Source organism: Carassius carassius, chromosome 8, assembly GCF_963082965.1.
Source record: "Carassius carassius chromosome 8, fCarCar2.1, whole genome shotgun sequence".
Classification (NCBI taxonomy): Eukaryota; Metazoa; Chordata; class Actinopteri; order Cypriniformes; family Cyprinidae; genus Carassius; species Carassius carassius.
In genome coordinates, this window is record NC_081762.1 from 25,469,203 (window position 1) to 25,494,959 (window position 25,757).

The window sequence follows — 25,757 nt, forward strand, 5'->3', positions numbered from 1 at the left end:
ATGCGTTTTGTCTTTCTTTATACATTCTACTATTTTCAATTACGAAGATCAAAAATGACAGTAAACATGTTTATAAAGTTACAAAAGATTTATATTTAATATTTTATTTTATTTCTATGTATTCTATTTCAAATAAATGCTTGTATATTCTAAATATATCTAAAAATCTAAAAATTATATTACAATAACAGACAGTAATTTTAAATTCTGATATTTAATTTAATTAATATTAATATTTCAATTAATATTTATTAATTTATACTATATTTCGGATTAAATACATTCAGTCTTGGTGATCATAATAATTATATAAAATTGGGCCAAAACATGAGGATTTATGATAAATATGGGTTATTCAGAATCAACTGATGTTTTAGATCAATGTAGGTATTTCAAGTCACCTTCATGGTGATTAGTGTTTTGATTAAGCTTCTTCTATTTCAGTAAGCATATACTAAATTTGTTAGTGTACATAGTAACTACATATAAGCTTTTCAGTTTCCTCAACAAATTGATACAGAACTTAGACATCTCTGTTCTACATCTCTATTGTGTACAGTAATGCTCATGATCCTCTTAAAATGTAAGATTAATTAACTTAAATGCACAAGTTACAGTATTTTTTTTTAATATGTTGAGTATATTGAAGCTGGATGGCTGCCTCAAGGTTTTTTGTTTGTTTTCTTAACTTTATAGCATTGAGAATCTGTGCTATTGATTTTTTTATTTTAACACAATACATTGCATTCAACAATAAAAAACAAACAAACAAGCACTGGTTTATAAAACAAATCTTTATTAAATGAAAGGTATTTTCTTTGCCAAGTACAAAATAGAATATACAAATACTTTGCATTGTTGAAAACAACACCACGATGAAAGTGAAAGAAAATCCATCAGTCAAAAACAACACGAGAGATGAGGTGCACAAACCTCTTAGAAACTGAGTTAGATCTAGACGTCTCATTGTTCAAGCAGCTCAGCACAAGAATACCATCTCGAACCAGTGAAATCATGAAACTGGTCTCAGACATGTAGTTTCGATGCCCACGGGTCCAGATCTGATCAGTGTGTACAGTGATGGTTCAGGGTGGCGTGAGAGCCAACCAAACACCCGGTTTAATGCTGCCACACTGTGTTCACTATCAGCACCTGAGGCCAAATGATGACGACGACATTATGCTGACATCAGCGTAAAAGATGGCATTTAAATGTCATTTTAGGAGTATCTAAGATGTATCTAAGTCTGCTGTCATTTACTAGCACATGTTGTTCCAAATGGTAATGTTCTTTCTTTTGCGAAACACTAATGAAGACACAGAATGTCTGAGCAGCTCTTTTGACTACAACAAAAATTGGATTTATAATATCAAACTACAAGATGAACAAAGGCATTAAAAGTGGCCCTTTTGATTTATAAGCACCTTTCAAAGTATTTAGAAGCAATATGATATCATTGTGTGAGGAGCAAACGGATAATCTTTCACTTCTCCAAGCTCTAAAAAGCCATAATGAATATCAAAACATGAAGCTTTTTCAGAAGACATATGGATCACTTTCAAGGTGTTAAATTTGGACTGTGGCAGCTCAGACATTCTACTTAACATCGCATTATATGTTTCTTGGTTTTCAGAGAGTGAGTAAATGATGACAGAACTTTACAAGTCATTTTTGCAAACTACTCCTTCAGTATTGTAATAAATCAGCTGCAAACCATAATCATAATGGTGTGATTTAAAACGTCTGTTGCAGGTGTATTACTGATTGCACATTTCACATTCTTATCAGTTCTTCACGTAGCAGTTTCTTTTGTTAATAGTGGCTGTGGGCGTGTCTAGAGGTGCTGGTATTCTGAGATTGGTGCAGCACAGTGTCAGTCACACACAGGGGCATCGCACAAAACCAAAGGAAAGAGACGTCTATGGACACATTCGGATGTCTGATTTTGACTGCTGGTGAGGACCACAAACCCCTCCAAAAGTCTTCTGAGGGGTCCATGAGCAGAGCTCTTCAGAGTCTTTGGCATTCTTACCAATTAGTTGAAATATTTCATTTCATTTACATTTATATAAAAATTAATTTTGGAACAGAAACTAAGTAAAACACCAGACACAGTAGCTCTACTTCCCACACTGCTCTAAGTGTCTATGTACTCTAAGTAAATTCACAATAAAATGACTTTGTGTTGGACTTATCCTACTAAAACTCTATCTGTACATATCTATCTACTTTGTAAACCCCTTTGTTTTATTCTCACACACGTGCACACACACACACACTTACTTGCGCTGTATAACAGCGACACAATCGCATGTTTCATCTCTGGTACCTTATGAGAACAGAATAGTTCATATGCATCATCGTCCAATCAGCTCACATGAAATCATTTAGCTCCGCCTCCAGTGCAGCAGCCATCTCATCAGCCTCTGAGCTGCTGCCCTCCTCATTGGAGTCTTTACTGGAGCCACCATCATCATCGTCGTTGTTATCTTCTCTGGCCTCCTCCAGTTTTCTTTTGTGGCCCCTAAAGATAGAAACACAGAGGCGTCGGTCAGTGATGCTCGTTTGGAGAGAAAAGCTCATTGGTTCAAAGCGGTCTGGTTGCCAGGGTTATGTATGACAGTGTTGAGTGTTGTTGGCAGTGATTGGTTGCAGCACTCGGTCATGTTCTGCAGGCCGATGGTTCGCATGTCACCATCTCCACCAGCGTCTGACAGGCACCAGGGGAGGGGATTGGTGCCAGGAGCCTGAAGCGCCACAAAACAAAAAATGCCATCCTAACTTTGTTGGCGCTCTCTGATAATAGGAACAAACTGGTGGCTAAGTATGCTTGATTAAGAGCAATAAAAGAACAAATATCATGTTCCTTGGGGTGAGAACAAGTAAATGTTCAATAAACTATCATCTAGCATAACATTAACAGACAAGTAACTTTTAAAATAAGCGCCCCCTTAATGGTAAGTTGGTGTCCTTGTTACACATTACTTGTAGTCGTTGTAAAACAAAGATTATTGCAGTGGTGTAGAAAGTACCTGAAAGTCACACAAGTAAAAGTTCAGATATCTTACCAGAAAATTCCTTTATTAGTAGTAGAAGTCACCGTTTAGAATATTACTTGAGGAATGTTATTCAAGTCTTAAAGTATGTGATATTTATAGTACTTAAGTACGAAAAGTATTTTTTTTAAATCATAAATGTACTTAATTATTTGGAAGTTAAAGTACGAATAAGAAGTACTTGTTCTAGAACTTAGTGTTTACATTCTAACATAAGAAAACATTTCTGGAATCTGAAATAGCATGTATTTACAGTTTATGTATCACAGGGGGACATGGATGCATTTAAACTGCAGATACAGTTGTATAAATAGGCCTAATGTTGTGTTTTTAACATAAACGTTGAATACTGACAATTGAAATAATAAAAAAAAATGGGGGGGGGGGGGTAGTAAAAATTCAAAATTAAAGCCGACTGTAGGTGACACCAAGTGAATGTTAATGAGCACTGTTGGGAACGTTACTTAAAAAAAAAGTAATTAGTTATAGTTACTCACTACTTGTTCAAAAAAGTAACTGAGTTAGTAACTGAATTACTCTATAATAAAAGTAACTCGTTACTAGGGCTGTCAAAATTGCTCAAAATTGACGTTCGAATATTCCCTCTAAAAAAATACACGAATATTCAAACTATTCGAACATCTGGTTTCGCATGTTATCAATGACGCATTACGTCAATTACAGGCAAAAATAATACAAAGAGACATAAGTAATTGTATAGATAGTCTATTTAAGTTTAAACATATATGACAACGTATTACCTACACAAAAACAAGGAAATTAACTAACATTTTTTTTATTCGAATATTAATTTTCACCTTCGAAATTCGTTTTTTTTAAACTATTTGAATACATTTTCGAATTTAGAATATTCGTTGACAGCCCTACTCGTCACCAAGGAAAGTAACTATTTGCGTTACTGTAAAAAAAAAAAAAAAAAAGTTTTCAAAAGTCAGTTGAAATGAGAAGAACAGACAGGTGTTCGTACACTATTAGTAATACATAGTCATACATTTTCACTGTTAATGTAGTATAGTGGTGAATGTATAATGTCATTGTTATTTTGAATTTTTTGTCTTGTTTGTTTGTATTGTTGATGTATATTTTTATTTATGTGTAATGTTGTCATAGTGAATGAATGTTATATGATTGTTGGTTATTTTCTTTGTTAGTTTTTATGTTACCGGCCTAGGGACTGCAGATGAAAAATAGTTTCTTTTTACTAATTCTGGCATGTTTACATGGTGTATTTTCATACAACAATGTACATGAATATGCATGGTCCCTATTAAATAAATAAATAAATAAATAAATAACTTTCGATATTTATTGCACGTCAACAGACAGCAAGAGTTTTATCCCATTACATGTACACATTACATGCACGTTCTTGCCTTTGACCATAATGAATTTGAAGTAGTGCTTATATCTCCACCTTGAAAATGCCAACTTTTCATCGGATTGCTCCTGACTCGCCATCTCTGCTGCTGCTGCGAGTCTCTGTGTAGCTGTTGCGTGTGTGTGTTTGGCGCCACTGGCGCGTGTGCCGGCATGTGTGTAAAAACACTGGCTCTGATTGGCTACCATGATCGCTTATCTCGTTATTAACCCACCTCCTCACTCGCTGTGTGAGCCAGGGGTGCGTTCGGATTGCATAGTTTATTAAATCAATGCATAGTAACGCAACGCATTTAACGTCCAGTAATGTTAACGGCGTTGTAACGACAGGAAAAGTAATTAGTTAGATTACTCCGTTACTGAAAAATAACGTCGTTACATAACGCCGTTTAAAAGAACGTTAATGAGTGAATCACTGAATCATTTATTCAACTGATTTGTTCAAACAGCTGATTCATTCAATAATAAACACCGTCCATTGCTCAGAGACGCAAAACAGTGCTGTGATCTTCTGTGACCTTCGTTTGGACTATTGTCGTTAGCAAAACTGAGCAAAAACAAGCAATATTATGTCTAAAATGTAAGTCACTTATTGCTTTACTGAACTTGTACAACATGCTGTATTGCACACCGCAGACTCGACTTGAGTGGGAAATGAAATCATCCGGGGTTGTGTGCGGTGCACACTTCTTTGTACATGAGCAAAGATGCTTTTTAGGAGTCTAACTTGCAAATGCCTGACCATTGAGTCGTCAAACCTGCTTGCCTGCAGTCTATGTTCTTCTGACTCTCTTGTAGTAAGTAACGAATATAGTTAAATTTATAGGGAATAGAATATAGGGAAATTTATCGGAGTAAAATACATTTTAATAATAAGTGGAGCAATTCCAAGAGCTTTCCTTATTAGGAAATGCAGTGGAGTAAAAGTTGGCTGAAATATAAAAACTAAAGTAAAGTACAAATACTGCCAAAAAATACTTAACCACTGTAACGAAGTTAGCAAAAAGGGGCTATTGATGGATGGATTAGATGAAGGATTCAATGAAGGAGACCGTGTTCTTCCACTAATACAATACCAAAATTAAAATATAGCAAAACAAAGCAGAAATGCACTTCTGATACCCCTCTTTCACAAAACATAGACTAACGAAAGAAAATACGGATGGTGCACTGAAGAGAGAGCACATCTTCTCTCATAAATCTGTGCTTCTGACAGTAAGATGATGCAACACACTGTCCTGCTCACAGACGCTGTGGATGAATAAACAAAGAATCCTAAACAGAGGATTCATTTAAAATCTGATGCCCTACTGATAGAGCAAAAAAATTCATTTTAATGCTAATTAATTAAAAGGTTAAGCCCATCAGTCACTGCTCTGCATAGAAGAACATGCACTACCATTAAAAAGTTTGGGGTCAGTAAGTAAAATAAATGAATTCCTTTATTTAGCAGCAGTGATGCATTCAATTGATCAAATATGATGGCAAAGACATTTATAATGATACAAAGAATTTATATTGCAGAAAATGCTGTTCTTTTGAAATTTCCATTCTTCAAAGATGAAAAAATTATAAGCAGCACAACTGTTTTCATTACTAATAATAATCCGAAATGTATCTTGATCAGCATATTATACTGATTTCTGAAGGATCATGTGACACTGAAGACTGAAGTAATGATGCTGAAAATACAGCTGCGCATCACAGGAATTAATTACGTTTTAACATATATTCAGAAAGAAAACACTTATTTGAAATAATATTAAGTAATATTACTAAATAGTAAAATTATTTCACAAAATAACTGTTTTTACTGAATTCGTGATCAAGTAAATAAGAGAGATGAGCTTATAGACCCTGAACGTTAGGAATGGCAGCTCAAAAAAAAAAATTTAAAAAATAAATTTGATATATATATGCGCATTACATCTTCTGAAGTCATACGATACCTTTTTGTGAGGAACAGACTGAAATCCAAGTAATTATTCGATCTTTTGCTTTCAACTTCAGTCTGTCCATCACACAGAGCCATGACTTGACATCAGAAGACTTGAAATAAAGAGCACAAATCAGAGAGAAACATTTATGCTACTTTTTATGGCGCTTTTGTGTTTCGTGCTAGAAAGAAATGAATACAGGTTTGGAAAGACTGAATACATTTTCATTTGCGGGTGGACAATTCCATTAATGACCCTGCAGTAGCTTCACATACATGAAAGCCAATCAAATCGACACTGACAAACACACACACCTACCTTGTAAGCAAGTTTTATAGACATAATAATGCTCTGGCAGAACTAAATAAGCGCCTGCTGTCATTAGATGTGCTGACAGTACAGACAGCTGCTTTGATCACTGGACAGTATGTGTCTCACACTTAGTGTCATGATGAATCCACTACCACCTGCTGATAAAGAACCAGCCCGACTACATGAATAAAAGATAAAAGAAAAGGAAGGACAGAAAATGGAAAACATTGGAAAAGAAAGTCAACCTGACAATGGAGCAGACCATGTTTTTTATATTTATGGACTGAGTAACAGAGAAAATGAGACTCAGTGTCGTGTTCACATCATTTCTGTTTGTGTCCATGTAATTAGAAGAAATACAAACAGGAAGCTTGTCTCTCAAGGTTTGGGAAGCTCTTTGAGCATTGCTAGTTTAACATTGATTCGTAACACCACAGTCTTACATCTTCAATCAAACCACAGACTAAAGCACAGCGCTGTTATTCACACTGCCACTATCGCCCTTTCTTTATCTGATATTTAATATGAGAAAATCTGAAATCAGATTTAACTCTGAGAGTAAAGAATAATATGAAGTTAGGAATAAAACTGAGGTACAAATTACACATAGGAGCTCCTCGTCAGGGTTATCATCTATTTTGAAAGTGAAAACTAGCCAACAAAAATAACTACATTAACTACACAAAAAAAGAAAAGAAAAAAAAGAACCAAACAAAAAGTGGGGGTTTAACATTAAACATAATTACATAAACATGACTTTAGCGGTCATATTTGCAATCCGTGCTAGACAGTCTTAATATTTTATATCTATAAGACAAATTATAAAAAGAAAAACACTCAAAACACAAGTGAATACATTTGGAAAGTTTGGCAAATCTTGCAAAAGTTTATTGGGTTGAGTTTAGCTTTGAATTTTCTTTTTTTTCTTATTTAATGCACTTTGTACTGTTAGAAGAAAATGAAAACCAAAATGAAAACTAAAACTATACCAAAACTAAATAAAAATGAAAAATATTCACAAATTAAAATCAATTTGTGCCCCAATAAAACTACACTTATAGCCAAAACACAATTAAATAAAAATAAAAACGTAGTAAAATTATTATATCCATTCCTGTAAATTAGGCTACTTAAAAATGTGGAATAACACATTAAAAATAACAGATTTAATAGTTTTTAATTATTCTCTTGTTGGTGAGAAGCCTACGCATAATTTCACTTCATGCACATACACAAATATAGTCCAATAGAGACACATTATAATAAACCTATAACGTGGCAGTGTAATTATGCTGGGACATGCACATGGACAGTCTCTTTGCTAATGCCAGAAATGTATTAACAGCTCTAAAGAACTCATTGTAGCAGGTTTGCAAACATGACTTTTATGGTGGACTGATAAACATGTACCACTCCTGCAGGAGCGTTAGATTTGGGAAAACCTCAAGTCCGTTTACATTTATATGCTTGGCAGATGCTTTTATCCAAAGCGTCTTTAAAATTTATGCACTAAAAGCATTCATTTAATTGAATCAGTTCATGTTTTCCCTGGGAATTAACACATGACACTGGCATTGCTAGCGCCACACTTCACTGTTTGAACTTACAGACATCCTTAAACAGAAATAGCCAAAAAACAATTGTGCAATTATGAAATCACCACCCCATAACAGTGTTTCTGCTGACAAATCCACAAAAATGACAACTGAACTCTAACCAAAAGCAAAACCAAAAGTTTGCATGGAACCTCATCTTCAGAATACAAAGAAATGCTGTATTGTTGATTTGTCTGGAGAGTTTTCTGACAACAGCTCAACACTCGCCCAGCGACAGCCGTCTGTGACCTCACAGCACACGTCTGAAAATGATATGCATGCTTGAGATGCCTCAACAGAGTGCACCATCTCTGTTGGGAATAGTGCTGTCAGGCTGGAAAACCAGCGGGACACATGGAGGGCTTCTTTTCAAACCGCAAATAGACTCAAACTCAAAAGAAGGAATATCCCTATTTCTTACGTTCTGTCTCACTCCCTCAGTCTCTCACCGTCTGCAAGAAACAGATTACATAAGCACAAAGGCAGTGAGATTGAGAGAAGGGGCTTGTGGGAGGAGGATGTGACTGCAGAAACTCGGCCGGCTCAGTTTGTTCCCTCTGAATGCACCTGAAAGATTTAAACAGGACAGCGCTTTCGTAGCCGAGAGAAAGAAAGGAAGCTAGAGGAAAAGTGCGGTGATGAGGAAAGACAAAAGAGAAAGTATAAGGCAGGGAGAAATACTGAAAATACAGAAAGAACAAAAGCACAACATCATTTCTTGCCCTCATGTCATTCCAAACCTGTATTTTCTTTCTTCTGTGGAACTCAGAAGATGATTAATGGGAAACTGAAGAAAGAAAATCATACAGGTGAGTGAATGATGACAGAAATGCACTTTTAAAGCCATAGAAGAGGCATTCAATCAACCCTGGAGGTTTAATGATGTGTGTTCGATTTGTTCTCATACGGCCGTGCGTTAAGCACCATGATGGGCATTATTGATTGAAGATGATGGTTGTACATGCAGCATGTAGTACACAGCACAGGTCAATAAGTGTCACGTTTTGTCTTGAGGCATCCTCAAGAATCAGGCATGAACGTTTGCAGTTGGCTTTCAGAAGATCATTTCAGAAATCATGGAGTTTGTTTACAGTAGCATTTGAAAAGAAAGGCCGCACACATTTAAGTACTGTGGCCCATCAATTACTTGGGAAAAAGACTAAGCTTCTGTTGGCATCGCAGCTTGAACTGGAAAATTTTGAGAGAGAGAGTGTCAACTAAGCACAGCTCAAAAAAAGACAAAACGAACTCAAAAGAGTCTATTATGTACACAAGCATCGTCGCTGCAGCAGTTTGTCCTCCTCTGTGAGCACTGGACACTTCAACAGAAAACCCAGCAAAATGACCAAGCTTTCTAAATTTCGACTTGTTTCAGAAGGCGGGGCACAGACGAGAGACAATAATGTACAGTATGTGAAAAATGTGTTTTTTGAAACTTAAACCGCATAAACGGTGCAATACACCAAATAATGTTATTTTGAGCATCGTTATATGATCCCTTTAAAGTTGACAAAGCAAACTACAAATGGATCATATTTTGATGACACATATGTTCCCATATGCAACTGTGTAAACAAGATATATATCAAAACAGGAAAGTGATTCAACTATTTGATTTGGTCCTTTGAATGCTCATTCTGAGTCAGCAGGTCTGGATCACTGGATGTCTGTATTAAAGCACCGCAGCACACAGCAGGAGGCTCGTGGACTGACCTGAAGCTTTGGTGGCTATAGCAGCTCTATGTAACAGATTTAAGGCTCAGTGATTTTAACATGGCTCCATTAACTTGTAATTAATTAAACCACATTGTCAGAGTTCTGATGGAAAAAATAAGAAACCACAGTTTCAGGTTAGTTTAGTTTTTCATCATAACATGCTGGTGGAAAGAGGAAGTAGGTAAGAAAATGGTAAGCATGGTGATGTTCAGATTTCACTCTTATTTACAGCTCTATTGCTCTCTATCCCTCTCTTTCCTGTCATTCTGCTCAGAGGCTTCCAGAAGTGGAAGTAAAGTGAATTTAGCACCAATATACTGTGAGCCTTTCAAATTCATCGTTTTTTTATACGTTTTTTTAGACGTTATTTTTATAAATTAATACTTTCATTCATAAAGGACACATTAAACTGACCAATAATAATAGTAAAGATGTTTATAATGTAACAAAATATTTATATTTCAAATAAATGCCGTTCATTTAAACGTTCTATTCATCAAACAAACATGAAGAAATAATAAGAATAAATGTTTCTTGAGCAGCAAACAATTATATATTAAAATGATTTCTGAATGATCGTGTGACACTGAAGACTGGAGAAAGGATGGGGAAATTCAGCTTTAAATAAATGACATTTTAAAGTATATTACAATAGAAAACGGTTATTATAAATTGTAATAATATTCCACGGTATATCTATTTTACTGTACGTTTGATCAAATAAATGCAGCTGTGGTGAGCTGAAGAGCTTTCAAAACATCTTAAATATCTTGGGATCTTTAAATTTTTTTTGACATATTTGTAGCTTTTAGTGCAGGTATGGTATATAACAACATAAAAACATCACTGCACTAACAGCTCAGAGAATGACTCTGGGTAAACAGACTCCAATCATGTTTGACATGCTGCCAGCGCTTATTAATTGATGAGCAATTTAATAGTGTAAAACTTTTAAGCTAAACACAGCTCATCATAAACCAATTAATCTCTAGCCCCAAAACATAACACCCATAATTAACCCAAACAGCTATAAAAGTCAGGATTATTGACAGTGTTTAATGTATGTCCAGAACCACAGTGTGACCTGCAACAAGCAAAATTAAGATCAAATTAAACAACAAAGGAAACTAAAATGATCTGCATTTCATAACTTCACATGAACATGAATCAGTGAGTACCCTTCACACATAATTTACTGGCAGATGACAAAACAAATCAAAATTGAATTAAACAGATGCACTAAAAGTAATCTGTAATCTCTATATTCTCAATCATCTAGATTGAAATGCCCAATAGTTGTTCTGTAAACTGCCATTTTTGAGTGATCACTTTACCATAAAAAAGAGCAATGTTTTGTTCTTATTGTGTTTTGGAAGAAACAAAACTTTGCAGAAATGCAGTTCAGTAGTGCACCACACAGAGAAAGAGAGAAAGCGAGAGGGAGGAAGTCCATGCACCTCATCATCGATCATCTCAACAGACGTTCACCGTGTTTAATCCATCACAGGTCTGTTCTGGGAGGACATAAAAAGAAGCCGGCCCTATTCAAAGATCATCCATTTACCCAGAAGCCCCCGGACACAGCGCCAATAATGCATCAATTACAGCATGCATGAGAAATGCAGCCGCACTCATCTACAGTAAGGGCAAAAAGTCACCATTTAACCACAACTTCAAAGTAACTAAGGAGCGATGAGAGTGAAATTTCTTTATTTAACCACTAGAATAAAATACAAACGCACATTTCCATGAGGAACCTCAGATTTGGAGAGCATTGCTCGCTAGCACCTTCATTAAGCAGTCAACAGGCAAATTATTTCTGCCTCATTAACTTCATAAACGTGCCATTCATACACACTAGTGAAATCATCATTAGTGAGGATAGAGTGGAAGGATCTTCTAAACGGATCCCATGGGACATCACAAATCCAAATCCTCTTTAATCGGCGTTCTCTTCATTCGCTGTTTGTTTCCATGGAGAACGGACCCGAGACATGGGCAGCAGTAATTAAATCAGATCGCGAGTATACCATACTCTTTCTCTGGCTCTATGAGCCTTTAAAATCACGCTGGGCTGTTCAGAGAGTTCAGATGGATCCATTAAGAGTGCAATAATGGCCTCTTCCGTGTGTTATTTCACAGCCCATAATATTCACCAGCTGAGGAGATTGAATGTAAAATAGCACCTGCAGGTCTGTTGCCATGGCGTCAAAAGGCGGCCTTAGGTCTTGAAAATCCTCCGAAAGCCGTTGGAGGAACTGTACAATGTGCAGATTGGTGAAGGCTTATGAAGCTCAAGGAAACACATTAACAGCAAAAGAACCATCTTTGATACTGGTTTGACATGGAGAAGAACAGAAGCCTTTCCATTTATCATAGTTGATGAGGTGTGTGTCATTTTTGATAATTGTTTATACTTTATGTTGGATTACACTGCTTGATTCATATGGTAGACTTGTATGATACCTTTATGAGTTTTGTTAGAATAATATCTCACTGCAGGGACAGAAACCACTCAGGTTTCATTATTAATTTAATTATTTACATTAAAATAAACAATTTTGTAAATATCTGCTAGTGTGATGAAAAAATAAAGTTTGTACATAGTCCTATCTGTGTAAAAAAAAAAAAAAAAAACAATCCTTCAGACCGATCAGTAGCAATTCAGTAATAGGTGGTGTTTATGTCCATGAAGGGGAGGAGAGAAAGTTTGTAAGATATTTGCAGAAAAACTGTAAAAAAAGAGATAACTGAGACATTACTAAAGAGGAAAAGGTCAGGGGTATAAATGAAAAATCTAGGGTTACGATCTGGCAAGAATTTCTGCAGGATTTTTAAGCTCAAATGTAAGACTTTTTAAGACCTTTTTAAAGACCTGAACACATAAAATGAATACAATATGAGTGGGGTAGGGCAATGTCTATAGGGCCTTTCCCACCGCAGGAACCTTTTCATAGTACCAGAACTAATAAATAAAACAACAAATTAGGGGGTTTGTGATGCTGAAAAAAAGGATTTTTATCAATAACTATAATTAGAGTTTGCTGAGTGTGTTATTGTGCTGATATCTTAAGGACTACCGTGGACAGCTGACTCCTAAATTTTTAGATATTCTTCATATTCTGTGTGGTCCGTTCCCATTCGATATTATCGCAAACCACACATAATGCACACCCCATGTTTAGATTTGTATATTGCATTGTCTTCTTATCGATCCACCAGTTCACATTTAAAGCTCTGCGTGTTTGCAGGGTAAAAACATGGGTCGGTTTTCGCATTGTTCTGAACTGTGAACAAAATAACAGTTGTATTGAAAATGCTCATTCATTCTCTGCCAGCAGGTGGAGCGTTTGGTAGAAATATAACTTTCCCCGGTGACAGCAGAACACAAAGCAGCGCAGCACTGGACTTTGAACATGCAGCGCTCATGTGTATTCAATAAAATCATAACGTTAGCCTTTTGAAGTTTAATCGTCACATTCAGCCATATCACAATTCTGGTCTTTCCGTCCCCAAATTTAAGACCTCTTGAAATCATAATTAAGACCTCTCGTACAATTGAAGACTTTTTAAGGCCTTAAACTTGATACAACTAAATTGAAGACTTTTTAAGACAACGCGGAAACCCTGCCTGCGTTAGAAAAACTTTGCAGGGCTAAGCAACCCACCGAGTACTTGCAACATTGGTTTAGTTATGTTATACAAAAACAAAGATATACTGTTGCAGTAATATTAGGTATAGAAACGAAACGCTTTGAAGTGTCACGGTTTGTCTTTGTCTTATCCAGTAATAGATTTGTTACTGAATCTGGCGTCAGAGCAATGAAAGGAGGAGTGTTTCTCATGGGTGTTGATTTCAAATATAAAAAGTGTTTCTAAGAAATTACTTATCGTGTTTAAATGCTTAATTTTCAACCATTCCATTAGATATCCAAAATTATGAGGAAATTTATATTCAAGTCAAGTATCTAAACTTTTGGCTTCTTTAAAGAAAGTTATAAAGACACAGTCTTCTAACACAGTCTTCTATAGTATATTTGATAGTTCTCAGCAGCTGGCACTCTCAAATGCAAGACTCTGCTGATTTCTCTTGAGTATCAGCATTGTATGTGTGTATGTGTGCATGCACTTTAAATTGAAACTAATTGAAACTCTATGACCCCCATAGAGTTCTTTGCTTAAAAAAAAAAAAAAAAAAAAAAAAAAAAAAAATGCAGTTCACCAAAAATTCTACATTTTTGGTGCTTTCGATTTTATGCACCGTAAAAAAATAAAATAGAATAAATAAATAGCAGCAAACTGTTTTGCAAAGACATGATGCTGATTAAATGACAAAACTTGATGACTCATTCCTTATGTGGCTTTAGGAAAAAAGTAAGAATCATCATTTGCCATTAGACATGAAAAAGCGTTAATTTTAAAGACTCAAGTGCCAAGGTTGCTCTTGGATTATAAAAAAAGGGATTTCATTCCCAAAAGCAAAATATCTAAAATAGTACTGCTGCTGTAAAACATTTTAAAAATGTTAATTATGGTGCTCTTTAACAGTCTGCTGCATATCCCATAGTCTTCCCGGACTGAGCTCAGTTCAGACTAATAACTAATTAATGAAAGCTGATGATGAGCACTTTTGAAGACTTCATTCTGTCCCATTTCTGAAAAAAGCCATCAGCGTAAGAGGTGGGGAGGAATGTGTGTATACTTTCGCTGATTAATGAGTTAATAAGGCGACTGGGGCCATTTCACAGTTAAGCAGCCATAATGAATGCCCATGAATACACGTACACAGAAAAACACTTAAGTATGTAGAGACAACAGCTTTTTATCTCTTCTCCAACAGCATGCTCTAATTGGCCCTCAGGGACCAAATCCATGCTACGAAGCCACACATTTATGTTGCATGAAACACGTCTGTGAATCTGCAATCTACATGCAATCGAAAGTGAGACGTCTGTATGCATTTGTATGCAACAGCATGATATTATATGTATTGTTGATGAGAGATAATTGCTGGTGTTTGCCAAGGCAAGCTTCATGCTAACTACTGCTCACACTTACTGATCCTGACATTACACCTTGTTAGGGAGAGGAGTGCTGTGAGTAAACGATCAGACTTAAGGATTATAATATCCTTCAACTTGAGTCGGTATTTCATCATATCTTGTCATATTTCATTTTTGTTACTGTCAACTGTACGTTTTAATAAAAATAATGTAATAATCATCAATGTGTCCATTTTTGTCTTGTTTGGAGCTTTCACCATTGATTAGTTTGACGATTAAACAGATTTTTTGTATGTGCAGTAAGTGATAAAAAAAAGACCCAAGAGAACAATAGCCTTTAAAATGACTTAAATACATTTATAACAATAGGGAAATAATAAGTCGATCAATAAAGTATCAAAGAGTACTTTCTCAAAAGTAAGTACTCATATGGTTATTTTGAACAATACTGTTAAAATAATGTAATGTAATTTTTATCTATTCTTGGCCAAACTTTAAATCAAAGGTCGATAACTCAGTCGATTAATTGACTTACTCAGCTGACTTCTTTACGACAGAAATTCTAGAGTGACTGCAATTTCTTGAACATAAAACTTGTGGACATAAAACCACCCAAACTTAAAGCCGGATTTTGACTATTTTTTTTTAAACCACCAATGAACAACATACTGCATATTTAGAAACATACCGATATATTCATAGATTTATTTGTTAAAAAAAGAGAGTTTTAATTAATGCCTTCTTTCCACTATTGTATAAATGCTGGATGGCAGAAAACTGTAATGCAAATATGGAATTTTGATATTTCTATGAAACATGGGTCATGGACATCTGTGGAATGCATCACTTGTAGTATAACCTGATACACAATTTAGCTTTTTTTTTTTATAATCCAAGTACTTGAATATAGTTGAGTAATTGTGACAGCCTTGTCTTGCCTTTTTTTTTTTTTAAGGAAATAGTTGAAGGAAAAAAAAACTTTTCATTAATAATAAAGTTAACACTAACTTATAAACTGGCTACCTAATGGCAATGCCTTGACAGTCATGCAAGAACTACAGTTTCGAACAGGCAAAAAAATCAGAAAAAAGATTTATACAAAGGTTCAAAGGATCATTTGCTCTTCAAACCCAGTTCTTGAAGCATCAATCAGCTCCATCCAAATTAAAAGCTCATCTGGCTCAATCTCCAATGGCCTCAACTTCCAGGAAAAAGTAGCAGTTATTCTTCATAGAATGAAAATCAAATATCAGCGTTAGCCTGGAGATGAAGGTCGCTATAGAGATAATGTGTACAGCACGACAGAAACTTTTCCTGGAATCAATCACAGGATTTTCTGTAAGCACAGCAGGAGAAAGGGTCAAAGACATGAGGGCTCTTTACTCACACACATCAACCCTGTTTCATTAGCACCCAGCAGCAAACTCAAAACCACCACCACTACCATCCACCTTCTCACTCAGGTATCAACCTGGAGATCCTGGAAGTTGAAGTGAGAGCAGAACACACATAGATCTGGTTTAGGGTCTCTGAGATCAATAAAAACCTAAGCAGACAGGTCGCCTCGCCGTAGTCTGAGTGATGAGATCTTTGTGGAGGACAGCGTTCTCACTTCCTCATTGGGAGGTCCTAAATCCAGGGCTGTGCTCATGACTTTCTCCTGCCCTGAGGACACAGGATCAGGAATTTCCTGTAGCTGCCATGTAGGCTGTGTCAGAAGAGGGATATTACTGATGGGAAGTAAAGGGAAATGGTAGTGTTTGGTGCTCCGTGGGGGAATGACTCCTCTGATCACTGAACAGTCTTTCATGAGGCGAGTCCTGCCCTCAGGCATCTGCCAGCCAATGCTCAGAGAGGATCCCCCCGGGTTTAACATGGCCAGTGTTTGAGAGGAGGACACAGGCCTATCAGCTCCTCATGGCTGTACGATTTACTAATCTCTGCCCAAAAACATGAACACAACTTTCAAGATTCATGAAAAATGATTTGAATGTACCAAAGACATATGCTCTGATTGGTGACCATTTCTTTCAGGTTTTCAGAATTAAGCTTACACACACACGCACGCACACACACACACGCACACACACACACACACACACACACTGTATATAACATTTAAATATATTAATAAAAAAAAAAAACTAGAAAACCCATTAAACAACCAAAATTTTTAAATGTTCCATTTTGTATTTTCAGTTCACATATGATACTGTGGTAAGGTGTTTTATATTATTTAACTAAAATATATTTAACATTTTAAAATATTATAAATATATTAATTTGAACTACAATTAAATAAACTAATTTATTATATGTTTTTTTATGTTGTACAATAAAACAAATACACAATTGCCACATTCCATAACATTCGAAAAAATCAAATGTTTTCAGGATCGATTGCATGATTTAGCTGGTAACAGTTTTATAACAAATATTAATGCTCTTATTTTTTCGTGGAAATAATTATTTATTACTATACACAATATTACAGGATGAGCTAATTCCTCTTAACTGAATAAAATCTGACTGTGCGGGTAAAAAAAGCCTGATAGTATTGTAAAGTTTTATCATGACATTTAAAGAATGAAAAAAAATTATAGATGAAACTATTACATAGTACTAAATATATAATATATTATTAATGCATAAAAAGTTTTTTTAAATTATTTTATTATGAAGTCATAAGACGGCTCAGGTTTTTCCTTCAATGCAAGTCTATGGGATTTTTTCTCTGAATTTTGACAGTAGCTATTATTAGGTTTGTTTAAATGAGAAACTGTAATATTGATCCAGATTTTTTTTTTAAAACTAGCATGATTACAGTATATCATGTCATGCTGTAGGAGACTGCTGTGACCTGTCAACAGCCAGCATCATAATGGCACTAGCAGCGAAGTTCATTTCATTCTCTCAGAGGATCAAATAAAAAAGGTGGGCTGGTTGATTTAATTCATCAGCATCCCACATGCACACAGTTACAGCGCTGCAGTACGCTAAAACACACATAATTCAATCTGCTCCCGCTCTTTGTTGAAGCAGCAGTCACATCAGCAATATGCTTAGAAACAGGAAGACTGAACTCATTTAATGTGGCGCAGAGACGACTCCTCACAGCACTATAAAGACATGAGGCCGTAATTTCACTCTAAACAAACTAATAACAGGCCACAGCATTGTTTGTGCAGCTCTGTGCGCTATCGTTAATTCATGCAAATTTGATCCTTTTCATACTAAGAGAATAATCTACCCAATTAGTAGATAGAAAAGGACTATTTTCCCCACTCAATATTTGGTTGGCACATTAATGTCATACTAATAGTTACTACTTTAGCTATATTCTATGACTTATCACTGATTCCTCCTTCTTTCTTGTCTCCTAATGTCACTACCCATTATTCTCTGCTTTTATGAGATTTTTAGCGACTTCTAGATTGTTGTCTAATAATTAAAATAAATCTGTAACAATATCATGTACATACATGTTTATTATTAAACAATAATGACCTATAAATAAACTCATTTGTGTATTTTTATTATCATCATCAATATAACAATAAAAAGTATTATTAAATATAAATAGTTCTACTATTATTAATAATTAACAACAATGGCAATTGTAACAATTTATTAAAAGTAAATAACTCATTTTGTATGCATTATCTCTGATGTTCTGTGAACACGAACTGTTATAATAACTGTTTTTATTAAAATAATAATAATTACAATAATAATGGTTTATTAATTTGGAATCTGCATTTTTGTGTGTATTTTCTACCTGATGTCTATTTGTGAATAGTGAACCGTGGGTTAAATATTTACAATTATACAATTACAATTAATAATATAATTATTAACAACAACAATTTATCAATCATACATTTGGAATTATCTTATTTGTGTGTAATGTCTATCTGATGTTTTGAGAATGGTTGCCTACGAGTTTAATAATCGCAAATTATAATCATTTATTTATCCTTAAAATCATTAATAACACCAACCTGCATCATATTTGCTGAATTATTTTAATATTAATTATATTTAATAATGAAAAATTAATTTCTTACTCATTTTTGGGCTGTTGATTCCCAAAAAAAAATGCCTGATTTGCTCTACAGAACTTGACACTTTCTAACAAAATATTATATTTATATATATAATATATTATATACATGGGTTAACTAATATATATCCCATTCCCACTGGGAGAAGAAATCAATCCTGCCGTCAGATAACTGAACTAAATGAGCTCTGAGAGAAAAGTAGAATTGAATTCAACTCGCAAACAGCGAAAGAAACCAGATTTTTTTGATTTTCTTCAGGTTTTAGCTCCGGTCCCAAATGTGGATTATCGTGGTCAGCCGATGTGTGTTTTTTGACAGCCGATGCTGATATCTTGGAAAGCGGGGGGGGGGGGGGGGGGGGGTTGATAGCCAATATAATTTTTTAAATTTTTATTATTAATATTTAAGAAATTTGAAATCATATGACAATTATAAAATACTTATACTTTAGATGACAATATTTTCAACAAATAAATAAATATTCAATAAAATTATAATAAAAAAAATTAAACAATGTAACCAACAGGGCACTCAGTATTCTGGGAAGTTTGTGTGCATTGGGAATCATATTTTTCAAATAAAGCCAAGGTAACACTCATTTTACATACAGCACACAGTGAAAATGACATGAATATGACAGTGGGCAGATGCATAAAGTGCAGCATAATTTGAAATCATAAGTTCAAAGTTTAAAGCATTCAATTCACACGGACCGACCATCACGCAGAGAACACGTGATCATGCTGAATACACACTTCACAAGATTTCATAGCTGGATTCAACTAAGTTTGCAAGGTTTGTGCAATGAATTGTTCATTAGTCATTTAATGATTTTTAAATTACATAAATGCTTATTTGCTTAATGCTGACGGCAAACGAGAAAGCATTATAATGTTTGCCTTTCTATTACTAATAGGCCTTATATAAAAGCAATCTTTATAATACTTTCTGTATACATTAATTCCTTTGTTTAACCGTTCTGATTATTAGACAGACTTCTATCTTAATTAGACAAAACTTTTAACAGTGACCGTAAACAAGAGAGAGAATATGAGCACTGTGAGCTCAGGTGCTGCTGTTTTTAGCGCTGTCAAAATAAAAGTCCCGCCTCGAAACACATCGGCCAAGCAGAAAAACGTATCGGCCGACCACTAGTGGATTATAATATGTAAAACAGACAGATAAGTAGACGTAACAGAGAAACGGAGATCTAAACGGTTCTGAACATTCTTTTATTCTAAAACTAATTAAAAGCTAATTTAAAGTGAGGATGAGAGACATCATGATACACATTAGTGTCTATCAGTGATGCGCGGGTCAATGTATAAACAACCTGCACCCGACCGACGTTTTTAACTAACCCTCCAGCAACTCGGAACGCAAAAAAAGAAAAAGAAAATATTGTACCCGACCCGCATTTTTTAAAAGTAGTAAATGCGTCGCACCTTTATATTAATTTAATTACTTAAATAGGCTATAGGCTACAGGATAATAAGTGTTATGACCGCACACATAAGGCTCGCCACAAAGAACCGGTTAAAGTATTGATTATGAATGTGTATAAATTAGCAAGGACTCATTTAATTGTTTAGAAATAAACTGGTGTTTTCTGTGTCGCAGCTAAGATGAAGTTGACGATGTGGACTCGCCATGAACGCCAGAGAGAAATGCACATTTCATATGGATTACATAATCAGAGAGTACCCTATTTATTTTGGTTTGAATATGTTCGTTTAAAAGTAGACATTTCAAGCTTTCTGTAATATATTACCTATATTTCTTTTTAAACCCACCGACTAAAAGATTAAGACACTACCTGACCCAAAATATCACCCAAAGTTTCTACAACTTTTTTCTTAGCTATGACTGGGGCTAACTTGTGTGTGTGATGTACGGCATGTTTATTGTAAAACGATTACACTGATTTGCAAGTTTCTTGATGATGTGCTTTTTTTCTGTGGTACTCACATGCACCATGTCGCTTCACATCGTATTCTCCACCATGTCCCACAGAAAAACTGCTTTTGCACAAAATGCAAAAAGCTCTCTCTGCTTCGCCATCTACAGGTCTTAACCAAGTGTATGTAGCGGTCCATTCGCTATTAAAAGTGCATCTTCTCTTTTTCGTGGCCAGTGCTTAACCAGACCGAACAGTGCGGGCGCTCTCCAATTTGAGATTGTTGAGGAGGCGTTCGTGCACCAGTCAACAGTTTGATTGACGTACGACTCAGCCTATCGACTAATAATAATAATAATAATAATTCATTTCATTTATATAGCGCTTTTCTAGGCACTCAAAGCGCTTTACATAGACAGGGGGTATCTCCTCATCCACCACTAGTGTGCAGCATCCACCTGGGTGATGCGACGGCAGCCATAGTGCACCAGAACGCCCACCACACACCACACACCAGCTTACTGGTGGAGAGGAGAAAGAGTGATGAAGCCAATCATTGGATATGGGGATTGTTAGGAGGCCATGATGGTCAGAGGCCAATGGGCGAATTTAGCCAGGATGCCGAGGTCACACCTCTACTCTTTTCAAAAGACATCCTGGGATTTTTACTGACCACAGAGAATCAGGACCTCGGTTTAACGTCTCATCCGAAGGACGGTGCTTGTTGACAGTATAGTGTCCCCATCACTACACTGGGGTGCTAGGACCCACACAGACCACAGAGTGAGCACCCCCTGCTGGCTTCACTAGCACCTCTCACAGCAGCAACCTAGTTTTCGCAGGAGGTCTCGCATCCAGGTACTGACCAGGCTCAGCCTTGCTTAGCTTCAGTGGGAAACCGGTCTTGGGCTCCAGGGTGATATGGCTGCCGGCAAATGCAAATGCTTTTATTGCTCTCCTCTGAACTATTGGACATAAGTTAACAGTACGCCTATGGACGTATCCGTGTATTTATTAGGCAGGTTCGAATAAAATTAAATATATAAAATAATATCATTAAAAATATTTTTGGATGACTCGTAACCGCGGGTGACAGCAGGCACCCACTCATTTCGGATCAACCCGCGCATCACTGGTGTCTATGACCAGAGCTTTAACATCACTGTCCACTCAAACGACTGTAATAGCTTTCAAAGCGCTTACTTTAGAGTGAGAGAACAGACTTTAGTTACACAGCGGAGTCAATGAACTTTTTATTTAAACAGACAGTTCTACAGCGGACGCTAGCCTCTTGCCTTTAGAGCACTGATGCACCACTAATGGAGCGTCTCAGCGCTTCACAAGAGCTGATAAAAGCCCACCGCTGTTTTCCTTTTGGTAAACAACATTTATAGTCAGTAGTGTAAAACCCGCTCAAGTAAAAAAAGAATCCAAAGCTCTAATGAATCTCTACTGCAGAGAAGTGAGCAACAGCAGGTCAGTTTATTCAGCATCTGTGTACCGTCTTAACCCTGTTATCTGTATATTATAGAACTTGATGTAGGACGTAGCTTTTACTCGCTCAAGAGTATATAAATAACTATGAAATAAAGAAAAATAATAAAGATTCAACTGAATTTTCAAAAGGCATCTTTTACCGCTAAATATTTCTCCACAGGCATTAAAAAGAAGAGTGTTAATACATTATTGAAACCCTTTATGTATAATGCATTATAAAGATATTCCTAATGTTCGTTGTGAAGCATCACATCTTTTCATAAATAATTGTAACCAAAGTTAAAATGCATTATAATATTTGCAGATTTGTTTGTCATCTGTTTTAATGCAATACAATTTCTCATGTATAAATCATGTTTTTTAAAGTTAATAGATTAAAGGCTGGAATACACTACATGACTTTTAAAGTCAAAGTCTATCTTATTTTTACTGTGTAGTGCTTTTCACAATCAGAAAATTCTAACATTATTATTTTTTTTATATTTTAATGCCTTGCAGTCACATTTAGCAAATTAGAGCTGGGCAATAATATAGTTTACATTTTGCAGCACTAGAAAGCAATAGAGTACAGTACAGAATATATACTGCTCTGTAGACATAAATCAAACTTTATATAAACAGTCGGCAGATAATTTAGTTGCAACAAAATAAAAAGGTGAGGCAGTTGAGATTTACTGTAGCAGCAAATTTGAACAAATTTTACTTGTACTTGAGTTATTATAAATGCACAACATCGCCTTTAAAATTCATGAGTCCTCCTAATCTTTAATCGAAAAGATTGCCTTTCCCTCCCTCACACAAAAAGAGGCTTCAAAGACAATGCATTCCCTCCAACAACCTGTCCTTCACAAGAGATCACAACTCCCAATGGAGAAAATCAAGTCCCAGCCATTGGAGAAACCATTTCATTTAGAAGATGATCATAACTTAAGTTTTATGTTGACTTTAAAACTTGAATTAAACATATATCCATCACAGTTACTGCCATCAAAGTGTCCAAATTTAGAGCCAATCCCACCCCGTTTAATTGCTATTTTACAGCATGTTCTGCAGTTGCTTACTGGTGATGTAATGACTCATTCAGTTTTATATCCTGTTTAATGTCAAGAGAAAAAGAGAGCTTGAATTTAATGGATAGCAATAATTACGTAATGTAAATAGAGCCCTGGAGAGAATGAATCTGGGAAGCTCTCTTGAGTATTGTCTTCATCTGGACCCATGCTGCAATGCTAACAGTAATCCTCCACGATAGCGTGCCTGTGCCAGATGATCTGAATGGATACAGCCTGAGGAAGAGAACGCATAAGAGAGAAAAAGAGAAAGCGAGAGCTCTAATCACACACACACACACACACACACACACACACACACACCGCTGCTATCTCTCATCATCACAGGAGGAGGAGAACATCACTTGGAGACTGATGCAACTACATTCACAAGGAAGAAACAGCACATTTAAGAACAATTTGGACATGTAAGACCACATCCAAATTTGAATAATCTTTCTCTGAACAGCAAAATGGAAAAGGCTTGGTCTTTACAAAGTAAAGTGGGTGAAAATGTTATGCACCATCCTCGTTTTGTTGTTCAAATGCAGGCAATCTCCACAGGAGCCGGAGTCATTCACAACACACACACAAATTAAAAAAATAAAAGAAAACGCTCCACAAGCAATGTTTTTGTTATATAACATACTGGACTTGCTGATGCAATATTTATGTTAAAAGAAAATCAATTACCAGTTTGTGTCAGTACTCTGAAATCTATACATTTAAAGTGTTAAATCATTTAATTTTAATCTAATTTTCATTTTTGGGTGAACTAACCTTTAAATTCACTAAAACTGAATTTCAAGACCTGCAGAGATCCTGACAAACACTAAACCACCTTAAACACCGATCACATCCTTTGTATAATGCTATCATTTTATATTTCAACTGCTTTTTGTTCAAGCACAATTTTGCCTTTCCATATTCAGGCGTATGTGGATATTGATTAAAAAAAACTTAAAAACCTGTGAAGCTGACGGCTTCTCACTCACTCTGAAACTTACCTGCACTTTTCAAGCATTTCTTACACTGCACTCCATCCCTCATCCTCAGTAATGTGTATTCCTCAGCACTAACTCTGGCCTCCATCAACAAATATGGCCTCGTCACCCATCACGCCGTCTGTCACCCAGCGGCTGATTGATTTTCTCATCTATCCCCTGACGCGGCCTCAAGCACATTCACAAGCTCTGTCTGTACAGAACAGCACAACACACCAATCCTGACTCCATCTGCTGAGATCCGCTCCAATTCCACTTTCTGCTCTTTTCAATACTTTATTAGCATGGTTTGGCATTATTTTAGGATATTAATGAGCAGGACTGATTCAAATGTTAAGGCACAGGGGAATGAACCCAAGCAATGTCCCATTTCAAATATAAATCAAGGTCCTTTTTGTTCACTAATGAGCACATTATGACTCCTAAATGTGTTAAAAATACTTACTGAAAAACACTAGACTAAACAAATGAATGCTGACAGGGTAGGACACCACCATTCAGAAGTTTGGGTTGGTGTGTGTATGGCAGGTGAGTGAGTGAGATTGACATGACTGATGTCAGTGCATGAGGACAGTCTACCGTCCCATCACAGGAGACGAGAAGTGACATGTGGACAGACTGGACCAAACACTTGAGCAGCTCCATCAGTGAGGTGATCCAGCTGGACCTGTGACAGCCACACACAAACACATCCACAACACCTGATAACAAACCACGGACTGCATGCAAAAGAGAAACATTCATGTGCTTCTGTCAGGAATGTTAAACATGAACAACTTGTCTGTGTATTGTCTGAACAAAGAGCTGACCAGTCTTCATGTCATGTATAGTTACGCTGGGTTATGGACATGTTCATCAGATGTGAGGACACATTCCGGTAACACTTTATTTTAAGGACCCAGTTCTCACTATTAACCAGTTCTTTATTTCAGGCATTCAACCAAAAACTCATTCAATAAACCCACTGACTTCAGGACGATGGAACCAGAAGTGCTAAATGCAACTTGTATCTGGTTTTTTTTTGGACTCCTTTTTTTGGATTCCTGCAAAACTTTATACTATTTATAATTACAAAGGAAATAAGCGAGTACAATTAAAGTTTCTAATATCAACGTTACGTTAATTAACAGATAAATGGCGAAAGTTAAAAATATATACTTTTTATATTTTGTTTCATATTATTATCCATAATAATAGAAAATGAGCAAGTACAATTAAATATCCAATAT

At 35.8% G+C, this 25,757-nt stretch overlaps 2 protein-coding genes across 4 annotated transcripts in view; both read right to left on the reverse strand.

Moving 5' to 3' along the window:
* septin7a (septin 7a) overlaps window positions 1-25,757 on the reverse strand; it is a 318,106-nt gene that overhangs the window by 171,225 nt on the left and 121,124 nt on the right. The window lies entirely within an intron of this gene.
* ctdp1 (CTD (carboxy-terminal domain, RNA polymerase II, polypeptide A) phosphatase, subunit 1) overlaps window positions 777-25,757 on the reverse strand; it is a 125,246-nt gene continuing 100,265 nt past the window's right edge. For both annotated transcript variants that reach the window (XM_059556779.1, XM_059556778.1), the window contains one exon: window positions 777-2,524. In XM_059556779.1, coding sequence (XP_059412762.1) covers window positions 2,486-2,524 — 39 coding nt within the window. In that variant the 3' untranslated portion in view covers window positions 777-2,485. The remainder of the gene's footprint in view (window positions 2,525-25,757) is intronic.